Source organism: Ceratotherium simum, chromosome 13 (genome assembly GCF_057802395.1).
Source record: "Ceratotherium simum simum isolate JZ-2026a chromosome 13, ASM5780239v1, whole genome shotgun sequence".
Taxonomy (NCBI): Eukaryota; Metazoa; Chordata; class Mammalia; order Perissodactyla; family Rhinocerotidae; genus Ceratotherium; species Ceratotherium simum.
In genome coordinates this window covers 54,765,068-54,777,810 of record NC_141912.1, presented here as the reverse complement: position 1 = coordinate 54,777,810, position 12,743 = coordinate 54,765,068, and the positions used below count along the sequence as shown (strand labels likewise).

General features: G+C 35.0%; 1 protein-coding gene across 1 annotated transcript in view; it reads left to right on the top strand.

Annotated features, from left to right (window-relative positions):
• Positions 1-8,299, top strand: part of BMP5 (bone morphogenetic protein 5) — a 110,782-nt gene extending 102,483 nt beyond the window's left edge. Inside the window, exons 5-7 of the mRNA XM_004424002.3 lie at positions 1,626-1,702; positions 3,002-3,112; positions 6,534-8,299. Of these exons, the coding sequence (XP_004424059.1) occupies positions 1,626-1,702; positions 3,002-3,112; positions 6,534-6,683 (338 nt within the window). The 3' untranslated portion in view covers positions 6,684-8,299. The remainder of the gene's footprint in view (positions 1-1,625; positions 1,703-3,001; positions 3,113-6,533) is intronic.
• The last annotated feature ends 4,444 nt before the right edge of the window (positions 8,300-12,743 follow it).

Here is a 12,743-nt window from a genome sequence, read left to right as displayed (position 1 = left end):
CGAAAGATTTTCTGTAAAGTTCTGTCTGTCTTCGCTATTTCACTTTATTCCAGATGCAAGACTGGGGCTCTTCATTTGTCCTTAATCCTTTCACACAATTATAAAGGTTATGGGTTTTTCAGATTATATTCCAAAATATGTAGTGGAAATAATGTGTTTCCTTTGCTTCTAATCATTTGTGGAACACTCTGAGGAATTCATTCATTCATTCCTCAAATATTTTTGGAGTACCTACTATGTGTCAGGCACTGTTCCTGACTCTTGGCATATATCAGTGAACCAAACAGAACCAAACAAGATTTTTACCCTTGTGGAGCTGACATTCTCCTGGGAGGAAACAGGCAAGAATCAAAGTACATAATAAATGAGGAAATGGCATAGCATATGCCAGAGATGATAAGTGAAATGGAAAAAAAAGTCAGAGCAAGGGGAAGGAGATCAGGAATGTCAAGGTGGGAGCTGTGATCTTAAACAGGGTAGTTAGTGAGGGCCTTATCGACAAGATGATGGTTAAGTGAGCAGTTGAAGAAGCTATAGGCGTTAGCCATACAGATCTCCAGGGGGAGAGCATTCTAGGGAGAGGGAATAGTGAGAGTGAAAGGCCCCAAGGTGGGAGAAAGCTGACCTCTGTGTGAAACAGCAAAGAGGTGTCGTGGCCAGAGAGGAATGAGGGAGGGAAAGATTAGTAGGAATGAGTGAGAGAGGTAATGGGGCCAAACCATACAGCCTTGTATGCCACTGTGAGGCTATTTCATTCTTAGTGATATGGGGAACGGTAGTGGGACTTTTTGCTGGGAAGTGACACAATTTATTGTTAAAAGGTCCACTTGGCTGCTTTATTGTAGGGGGGCCAGGGCAGAAGCAGGGAGAATAGCAATGAGGATATTGCAATAATTCAGGTAAGAGATGATGGTGGCTTGAACCAGGACCAGTCATGGAGGTGGTGGTAGGTTTTGAACCTATTTGAAGGTAAAACGTGTAGGATTTCCTGATAGACTGGATGTGGGAGTGAAAGAAAAAAGCGAGTATGTTTTGACTCCAAATTTTTAAAATTAATTATTTTCTGCCTAAGAAGCTGCCATCAGTCAAGAATGGAGAGGTCTAGGTGAGACAGGTTTTAGGGCGATGATCAAAATGTCAACTTTGGGTTTCCCGAGTTTAAGATATTTATTAAAATAAAATCAACTCTGTAAGATCCCAGTTGGTACTTTCCCAGCGTCTGCCTCATGGAAGATGTTAAAAAATATTGTATGAATATTTGATATATGTAAATATATTAAGTACCACTATAATGTGAATGAATTAATGAAGGAGCATCCATTGAGCAGTTGGTACTCATGAGTGGCAGGCATCAGACTGTACACCATCACATGAGGGGTCTAACCAATCCTGGTTAGAACCTCACAAGGTAAACGGTAATGTTTACGTTTCACAGAAGAAGAAACTCAGGACAAGTGACTTGCTTGAAGTTCACATGGTTAGCAAGCAGCTCTAGCTTTAAGATTCACATTCCTATTTTACAACTTCAAATACAGCCTCCTATTTATTTTATTAGTGATCTCACACAAGAAATATTAATATACCTGGTAAGCTGCCATTTGTTGAAATCTGATTTTTATCTTCAGATTATAATACAAGTGAACAAAAACAAGCCTGTAAGAAGCATGAACTCTATGTGAGTTTCCGGGATCTGGGATGGCAGGTAAGAACGGACAGTCAACTTAGATGCTTCTTCTCTGCTTTATTATAAATCCCAAGTTACTCGTAATCTTTGTCAGTAATTTTCCCCATCAGTAACTGGTTATTTTTGACATTACTATTCAGTATATGGATTATCCATATCATTTTTATTTCTCCATTATCCTTTCACCATTGAAACAGTTATTAGACTTTACAGTAAAAAATAACTATGCTAAAGAAGAAATGTAAGTCTATGATATTTAGAAAGTAGAAAAAGGAGCTGTTGTTTAAATATCCTAAACTTTTAATTTTAATACCAATTTTTCAGATTAACTCCAGCAATTCCATTTGCCCTTTGTGGTCCCAAACTAGCAGACTAGGCAATAGAATCCTCGACTATACTGTCTCTGTCATAAAATAAATACAGAAAAAAATTTTTTTTCTTGCACTTAAAAATCTTGCTGCTGTCTTTTACATATGCTTCACAAACAGCATGAGGAGGAGGATTTAACCAAAATAGTTTTTACTGGCTCTATGATGTAATAGTTTAAATTGCAGGTTTTAGATTACATTATCCCGTTAAATAGATCCTCAGAATATGAGCTATCTTATTGAGAAGTAATATTAAAATGTAAACATTTTCAAATTTATGATAAACCTTCAACATGCAACATTCAATAATTTTACATTTGGTCCAATTTTACCTCTCTGGGAAAAAAATCAGGGCAAACATTAGATGTGCCAATTTTTTACTTCCTAAAATTTTTCATGTACAGTTTTCAGGAATTTGCTCCAATTCATTTCTTCTAAAGAGACTATAAAGTTAATGCAGGGATGGGAAGAAAAACAGCACAAGAAACAAATATTAAAGCTTTAGGAGGTTGTCAAAATTCTAAAACCAGGAATGAGTTATTAAGAAGTAATGAAAATTATCTCAATTAAGTTTATTCTTTTCCTTTCTCGTTCAGTTGAACTTTCCAGAGTTCATCATTTCCTGTTTAAACAATATTTAGAATGCTGTTTCATGATTATGGTTTTATTCATGAATACATGGATTTAATACATACTATGAATATCTTACATAGCGACCTCTTGGGAGAAATTACAGAGGACAATTTCTTGTGAAAATATTTATACTTTTGTTGTAAACTTCAACTTAAAAATAAATTAAGGGCTTGGAGGAGACTGTCCTATTAGAATAATTGTTGGACCAAGGAGAAACCTAGCCTGATTAAATGTATTTGAGTATTCTTTAAGAATTATTTTTCTTTATTTTTATTTTGGTGATATTATCTTTTCTTCTTTTTCTGTGCATTTTTAGGACTGGATTATAGCACCGGAAGGATATGCTGCGTTTTATTGTGATGGAGAATGTTCTTTTCCACTCAATGCCCATATGAATGCCACCAACCATGCCATAGTTCAAACTCTGGTATGCTTTGATTTTGTAGGATTGGAAATGTTTTATGATGCAAGCATCACACAAAGTTGTTTTAAAGGAAAGGATCCATTTATAGTTATCAATATGTTATCTTCTCTTCTCAAATTCCTTAGGTACTTTTTAGAGCCAAAGTGACAAATTATAGGTATAGTCAGGAAATTTAGGCTGGTTTAAAGAATAACCCTGATTCCAGAATGGAGAGAATTCAGCTAGGAAACTTCGAGTAATCACATGAAGTGGTCACTCTGCACTGATTTCTTCACTACACAATATGACTATCCAGCAGGTTCCCAGGGACTGTTTCTAACCTAGCAATTCATTAGTAATCACTGCAAAAATATTGAATAATCGCTGTACTGAATTTCATCTGAGGGCTTTTACTCTATTTAAGATAGTTCCATGTCATACTTTGGTATTATGAAAGTTCATCAATGTAGAATATAAGTAGAAGGTTTATTTCTATTTCTTGATACTTTTTTTGGTAATCTTTAAGGTGGAAATTAATCTTCATGTTTTTCCCTTCCACATTCAGGAATTTAGCAGTGATTTAATCTCTAATAACTTAGGCTTATTTTTGTGAAGAAGATAATGAAATGTTGATTTCATGGCCTCTAAATGGTTTACTATATCTGATGAGCTCATGAAACCTCTTGAGAGTCTGATGTATGCCTTATGGAGTATGACTTATTGATGTGGCAGAGGGACAACCTCTGGGAGACTAAGTGAGAGGCTCCTAGAAGGTGCAATAGACTATGTGACATAATTCCAAATTAATGTTTGGGTTAACGTGAACATTTTAACTATATGTAATTAGGAGAGAAGGAAGGGAACAAGTTATTTTAGATGCAAGTTTAATGATGGGATGGATGGCCATTGTTGGATGGCAGTAAGAGAGCAGTAGCTATTAGGAAAAAAATCTATCTTTGTAGGTGAGGCTTGTTTATGACCAAAAAAGCCCCCACATGAGTAACTATTAGAATTTATGAGGAGAATTTTGATTCTTAAGGAGGTTACTCCTTTTTTCACAATTAATTGAAAGCGGATAGAGTATCCTAGTTTCCTTCTGAATAAGGAATAGTATCTATAAATTGACAGATTAAATCTTTGAATGACTTGATGTTTTGCTGGCATCTTCTGACTTCAGAGGTAGTACAGAATAGCTAGACACCAAAGATGCACATCGATGGCAACTAGAGCATGAGCATTGTCAAAAACGTTGGAAATAACCTTGGAGTAAGGAAAAACAGACAGATAAAACAAATACGTATTTTGAAAGGTAGTCATTTATAAATGTTCTTTTTATTTAGTCTTGACCAATGAGATTGCCTACTTCTGTGCCATATACAAAGTATAGAGTAAATTCCTGGGGAAATTTTAAGGTCTGGTATGCCTCCATCTTTGCTATCCATAAAGATAAGTCCTTCTTGATACAGGATATCATTTCTGGGGGATGGGGAGCAGGTATGCTCTGCAAGGATGGGTGTGTTGTATTCAAACTTCCATCTGTAACAAGAACCTCTATGAAGTCTAGCCTTCTAGCCTTGTCTATGAGAATTTGCACTACCTGAAAGCTAGCTACATAGAGAAGAATGCTGCTGTTTCATGCCTTGAAGGGACAGTCATGATCACTATCTTTCTGTAGGGTCACAGAGGAACAGCCACTATTAGCTTATAGAGAAATGCCACTTAATTTCTCAGAAAATTCTTTGCTTCTTTTAACTGTCATTTCAATGACTCAGAATGTAGACTTTTGCTTCCTTAGATATGTATCTAACGTATCAAAGGTTCCCTCGGGCTAAGCAATGCTTAATTATTGAAAAAACTCTTTGTCAAATACTCCCCCTTTCTCTCATTTTTCTTTTCCTTTTTTTCTTATAAATATGTAACTACGTATTGTCAGCTTTTAGGGCTGTAGTATAGAAGGGAGTGTCAAAAAACAAACATTTGAAAAAAATCTGACATGGACTTGGAACAAGCCCCTGCTCTGCATTACTGTCCTGGGATGTGGGACATAAGTCAATGCAAACCTTGAAGCCTGCATGGGAAGTTTGATTTTTTTTCCTGGCATTGTGCACTCTCTACGTTTGTTCTGTGAAGGACATGAAACAAGAAGACAGGAGTGTTTGTTGTTAAAGAAAAGCATGTTTGTGACTAATACGTTTGAGAAACCGTTCAAGAACAATCCATTTTTTCGGAGCGACTGCTGCGTGAGGCTGCCAAGGCCGTTGAGACAGGGAGTTATCAATCATGTATGTATGGGTCACGGAAGACAAAGCTGATGAGGGACACAAGCTGCATCTGAAATTTGTAGCAACTATCCAACTTTTAGTTTTGTGAGGTCTTAGGAAATTTCAAGTTCATGTCAGATCACCTCATTTTTCCTGCTGTTTTTGTCCACATGCAGGGCTCTTTATATCATTTCAGCCAGGACATTGTGCAGCCAAAACTCCAAGAGGCCGTATTTGCTTTTTGTCGATCTCTTAGGACTCATCGGTGGGACTTCCCATAAACTCCTTTGGGGGAAGCAGCAGAGTAGGTGTGTGGGAAAGGGGGAACCATGTTCTGGCTCCTTGCTCAATTATTGCAAATCGTAGGCAGACTGCCAGTCAGATCAAAATGAGAATAAACCTTTTACTTAAGCATTTCACTTTCCATGTACAGCCGCCTTTTTAGGCTTTTGGGGGAGATGGATATTCAATTTGTGAAATATCTAGGCTTCTTGCTTCTGATTTAGCTTTAGCCTGCTTTTTGGCATTTGTCTTGGGGGGAAAGAAAGTAAAAGGATATTAAACTCCAGCCAATCTGGTAAAAAATTCTGTGGGGAAGAGTTGAAATCGTGGCTTTAAGGCAAGTATTGGATTATACCTGGAGTTTATTTTGCTGTGATGTTTATGCTTCCTTTACGATGGAAAATTAAGAGTTGGTAAAACTTTTATGATTTATTGTTTAATTATCCTTTTAAAAACAATTCTTAGATCCACATCTTTCTACAGTCCGATTGTGTGGCTTCACTGATTTGCATTTATAACTTCTGTATCTCTCATGAAGTAAACAAGCAGTTGTTCTAACCCAAAGCGACTCAGTGCTAGTTACCATGTTCTTTCCTCCAGGAAAATTTCCACTGAATATTCCATAGAGGGAATTTTCCTTACTTGCTAGAATATTTTTCAAGGCCCCAACACGTAATTAGAACTGCTGGGTTCATTCTGGGTGTTCACGCTTGAGAATACATCTTTCACTACCAGACTCCCAGCCCCGCCCCAGCCATTGAACATACATACGTAGGAGAATGGTGGTCAGCTTAAGTAAGCGTGTGCTGATTATGAATGAGAAAACAAGCATACTATTTTAAAGCTGCAGACAAAATGTCTACCTTATTTCTTAAAAAAACAAAACACTTTTTCTTTCCCAGGTGCATCTGATGTTTCCCGACCACGTACCAAAGCCTTGTTGTGCTCCAACCAAATTAAACGCCATCTCTGTGCTGTACTTTGACGACAGTTCCAATGTCATTTTGAAAAAATACAGAAATATGGTAGTGCGCTCGTGTGGTTGCCACTGATTTTAAATAATAATGGTAATCAGAAAAAGATCTCTATTAAGGGTTATGACTACAATAAAAGGTATACTTTCAGACAAAAGGGGAATTTCGTAATATTAGTCTGGCTCATTTCATCTCTCTACTTATGTACAATATCATGTATATAGTCACTTTTATTTATTTAAAGGTATATATTCTCCTTTGAGGTTACCTTATCAATAAAATCTATTTTAGAGGTCATTACATTGTACAGTAGATTGCCTGGTCTAACTTTTAACGGGATACGCTAAGTCCAATTCAATTCCATTTCAACATTTTTTCTGATACAATTTTTATAAAATTTTCTGAAATTAGACAGAACTCCTTTGACTGTTAAATATTGCTGAAGGAAATTGAATGTATTTGGTTATGTTGTGCCAATGAAAACTATGATAGGATATTTATTTAGAAATAAAACTGAAAAAAATAACAACCCAAACAAAAATGCTTCGATAAACATAATTTTCTTTTAGAGTTTCTGCTTTATTAGATAAAGTGAAATGTTGAACTGGATTTGAATAAATAAACGGTAGGCAGAGCATAGAAGCTGAAAGATTGCACATAATTGTTATAACTGCTTGCTTTAACAGAATCCGTGTAACTATAGGAGTGTGTTCCTTCTTGGCTTGTGGATTGTAGATTTTGCAAAGAGCTCAAAGCTTCAGGAATTCTGTGGAGACAGGCTTGAGCCTGTGTCCATAACTTTCCAAGTTAACACTAAAAAATTGTAGTACAACCTTCTTACCTCAAATAAATCATGTCTGCCTATTATCTAGAACACTACTGCTGCAGATTATTTTCAGATTTAAAAACAGTCCAAAATAAAGAAACATTTACATGAGCTCCACTTCCTTCCCCACAGACAAAGTCACTGCATGCGTAAAATATCCCGGAGCAAAGATGCCGACAGAGCCATTTTCTCTAGCTCTCCTTCATAACTGAGTTTGCTGATTGATGTGATGCAAGGGATTTTATTTAGAGTAAAAGCACTGAAACTAAACTGGAGGAAATTACCAAAAATCCCAGAATGGCTTGACAGAATTGCCATTTCAAGAGAACAGCTGAAATCCATTTTTCATATCTTTGAGAATGAGCTCAATGAAAACCTTATTTTGTAAAGGGATTTTGTAAGCCTTCCTCCAAGCACAAATAATTCCAAACGAGAAGGTTCTGTTGTGTGTATGTGCATGTATGTCCTTCCCTCTGAAATTAATTTATTTTCTCTCTGTTTCTCTTTCTGTCTTCTAATGCTTTTCTCTAACACATACTGACTTCTTGAAGAATGACATTTAGATAGATAACTTGCTGTTTGTGGTGGCTCTACGGTTAGGCTTATTAACAGTTCGTCTAAAATATTTATAAAGCACCATTTATTAATCACCTTTTTGGATCTTTCAAATAAAACATATCAGAAACAGCTTCAAAAATGTTATGGGTTTGTTTGTAATTGAGGTCTATGGCGATGTTGTTTTAAAATGCAATTTATCTTAAAGAAAATTTGATAATTATATTGGGGGGTACGTTAAGTAATATATTTTTTAATTAATGATGTACCATTGTAAGAATAAGAAACGGAAGTCTATTATAGTATTCTTTAAATGTGCTGTTTAAAATATATTTCTATATTTTAAAATATATTAAACTTATGCTAGTTTCTACTGTGCTTCTTGATTTGGCTTTTTATTTAAGAGAGATACAAAATGTAAGGATGTCATAAACAGAGACTATAAGAATATAAGATGTAAAATGTTTGTGGATACATGATTCTTTATGTTGTTTTTAATTGCCAAAACTAGTTTTTGTGTTGTTAATAAATATCTCACTATTAAATGAACAAAACAAGGATCTATGAATTAATATGCTCAATCTGTTCAAACAACAAAGAAATTTTAAAAATAGCAAAAAATGATTAGGATAGGAAAATACATCTCTTGTTCTCTTTGATTAAGAAGGAACATAATTGGCATCAGTATTTTCACATTTTCTCAATTATATATATATGTATATACATATACATATATGCACAGAAGGTCAGTCACATTATTCTCAAATAACTGTTATAATAAATTCTTAGTATTACTTTGGTTACCAGAAATCAGAATAACTTTGCCTATTTTAATAGGATCCGAACTACTCAGGTCTTTTTAGCTAGTTATGTATTGGCTTTTTTGTTTGTTTGTGTGTTTGTTTTTAATTTTTCTGCTTTATGTGGATTTTAGTTTGTAAAGTGGCCCTAATCCTTTTTGAAAATAGAAGGGCATACTCACAAATACTCAAGTTCTTTAAAACTAAGGCAAAAAGAAATCATCTACATTGAACTAAAGAAATAAGGAAAATACAAGAAAGGAAATCCAAAATTACTTTTTTCTCAAGTAAAGAACTGTCATTTTATAATCCCTCTATCACCATCATTGAATCTGAGCCAGAGTCTACTGGCTACTATACAGTCTGGCAAATATCACCTCCCAAGACATTTACAACGAAGAATTAGCTCATGCTGCAGTCCCCTTCAAGGCAGAAGAAATCCTCATTCCCAAACACGAGTCACAGTCTCATAACCATTCAGCCAAATGCTCAATCTATCATCCAATTTCCATCTCAGATTACCTGCTTTTCTATGTTTTCTCTTTTGCTTTTCTCTTTTTTTTGGCGTGAAACTTTTTAAAGTTAGAAGTGAAGATGCCTTTTCTGATAAAGCATCTACATTGCATCTATACATCTGTATTTTATCAAGTTTCGTTAAGATCATAATCGAAGAGAAAGTAGGAAAAGTAACAACCAATGCCAGTATTTATTCTTATTTAGGCAGAAAAGTGATACTATATCCAAGTTAGTAATTTAAAAATAACAAAGGTTTTGCAAAAATTACTTCAAAGTCTGTTGTAATATTTGTTAAAGGCTGTTTACAAGATGGAGATTTCCAGGACAGGAGAGACCGGATCAGATATAGCCTTTTAAAATTACAAAGAAATTTCAGACGTGCACCTTGACGTTTGCATCTTGGTTTCAATGTGACGGAGGCAGCTATGTATGTGTGTACGTAATGGGGAGAAGGTGGGTAGATGCACCACAGCCTCACATTCTGCACCTTATAGATAGGAAGATGAGAGAGGTAACGCTGCATGAACAAGGTTTTTTTTTTTTCCAGTTCATTGTGGCTACCATTCCATGGTGGAATATAATAGAAACTACTTAAAAAGTTGGACTGTGTTTATTTTCCTGCAAGTGCCTCTGGAAAACACCTAAACTAGGAAAATAATTCTCTACCTTGAACCACAAGGTCAATAAGATATCTTAGATTATCTTTATACTTTTGTCAATAAAACACAAATACATACATATTATAAATAAGTATATTTTATGTGTTTTAAAGAAGAGAGAATAAAAATATGAATATAAAATATTTTAAATGATCCAGTTGAACTTCTGGGAAGGAAAAATATAAATTTAAACTTTATGGGATGTGTTAAACAGTGGCTTAGATGTCACCGATGAGAAAAATAGTGAGCTAAAAGGTAGATTTGAAGAAATTATGCAGAAGGCAGCATTGAGACAGATAAAGTGATGGAAAATCTAAAAGAACTTAAAGTACATGGGGGTCATGGGGGTTCTAACATCCATTTAATCAGAATTCCAGAGAATTGGGGACTTTGGGGCTAACAGCTGACCTCTCCATCAAAGCTGGCTTCTCAACTTGAAAGTCAGTCAACAGGTAATTATCATCTTCAAATTGCTAAGGAAAAATAACTGTTGTTTGGAATTCTATATCCAGCAAAACTATTTCAAAAATTAAGGCAAAATAAAAATATTTTCAGGCAAATAAAACTGACAGAGAATATACCATCAACAGCAAAGCCACTGCTAAATGTTATACCTCAGGAAGAAAGAAAATTAACCCCAGAAGGAAATATATACAAAAATGATGAGCAGGAAAGTAAATACGAGCATAGACTCAATATGAGCATAGACTAAAATAAATAATCTCTAATAATTGTGGTTTAATAAAACAAAAGGGAGTTAAATGGCATTAAATAGGGTTAAATATAGTAAAATACGTTACAGCAATAGAACATATGATGGAAGGTGGATGGTTGGAAATATAGGTTTTGCATATCACTTGATGATGGTGATTAAATTAGAATCGTTAACCTCAGAATGCAAAATAATATATTTTAAACCAGGGTTGGCAAGCTTTTTCTGTAAAGGACATGATAGTGAATATTTTAGGCTCTGTGTTTCTGTGTCAACTACTCAACTGCTGCTGTAATGTGAAAGCAATCATAGGCAATACATACACTAACATGTGTAACTGTATCCCAATAAAACTTTATTTACAAAAACAGGTGTTGGGTGGGATTTGGCCATAGGATGCAGTTGGCTAACCTATATTCTAAACCAGTAGAGAGAATAATTGCCATGAGGTAAAATGCAACCAATTCAACAAGATAAAAAAGGAGAAAAGGATAAAAGAAACACAGCAAAGGGGAAATATTAGATATAATAATATGATAGAACTAAATCCAGACATAGTCATCTAATACTAATGTAAATGGACTGAAAAGATTACTGCTAGATCAGATTTAAAATAATAACTTCAACCACTAGCTACATTTTGTCCAAAAGAGGCACACCTAGCACTTAAAAGCATAAGAAGGTTGAAAGTAAAATGAAGGTAAAATATGTACCAGGACAATATCCACCACAGGAAAACTGAGTTAACCATATTAATAAAGTGAATTTACAATTTAATGCAAAACAGCCATTACTAGAGAAATGAGGATCAAAACATATCAATAACACCTCTAATCACTATTCTCATTTCTAAGCTTATATGTAAGACATAGTATTCTATGTCTTAGAACTATATAAGGTAAAAATTGATAGAACTACAAGGAGAAATTAAAAGTGCACCTTTTTAGCGAGAAGTTTTAGGAAACCTCTCTCCTTAATTGATAGATTAAAAGGAAAAAAGATCCGTGAGGATAGAGCAGATGTACCCAATTAACAAACATGACTTAATGGACATGTATAGAATGTTTACGATATATATCGTTTTCCAGCAAATATGGAAAATTTGGAAAATTTCCAAATATGGAAAATCATTTCAACCAACTTCAAAAAATAAGTTTGCTAAGTCCAACCACTTTTGTGACAAGAATATGTGAGTATATTGGAACAATCTAATTTGTCTGTCTTTGAAATGTGCAAGTAAAAAATGAGCAGAGTGTTCTTTAGAAAGATTGCATCTGTGAGTATAGAGTGCCCTCTTTTTATTCTCAAGGACGTACTATGTAAGGACATACTGTTGTTGCCTATTCAATTTTTGGCATATCTCTCGTAAAATAGTTTCTAGAATGGCTTTTAAAATTACCTGTTTAGGGCTGGCCCCGTGATGTAGTGGTTAAGTTTGTGTGCTCCACTTCAGCAGCCGGGGTTCACAGGTTCAGATCCTGGGCGTGGACCTATACCACTCGTCAGCCATGCTGTGGCAGCATTCCACATACAAAATAGAGGAAGATTGGCACAGATATGAGCTCAGAGCAAATCTTCCTCACCAAAATAAAATAAAATAAAATTACTGTTTAAAATTAATAAAAAAGGATTTCGTCTTGGCATATAATGTCATTCTCTTCTTAAGGTTATTAAGACTAGTGATTTGGAAATCTCTTGTCTTAAAGATGAAAGTCCACAGTATTGTACTCAACGATACATGTCAATGTTAGTAAGCCTTTCTAAGGTGTTCCGCTTAGGAAATTAAATGAAGCCTGTATGAGAGAACAAGCACTTCTCCAAAGATGTTTTGATGAAAAGGAAGAATCTTTGAAAAATCTTGGCTATTGAACATAATGAGTCCAATGACTCTCACCTCACACTAGCCTCCTATTATAAAGTGAAAATAAAGTTCTTTCTGTATCCACAATGCACTAATACAGCTTCTGGGTCTTGATAACGTTTTTTCATTCGTCAGGAATGCCCTCCCTGAATTCCGCCTGCTGATATTCTACTGATTCCTGGAGGCCCTTCTCATCTGCTACTTCCTTC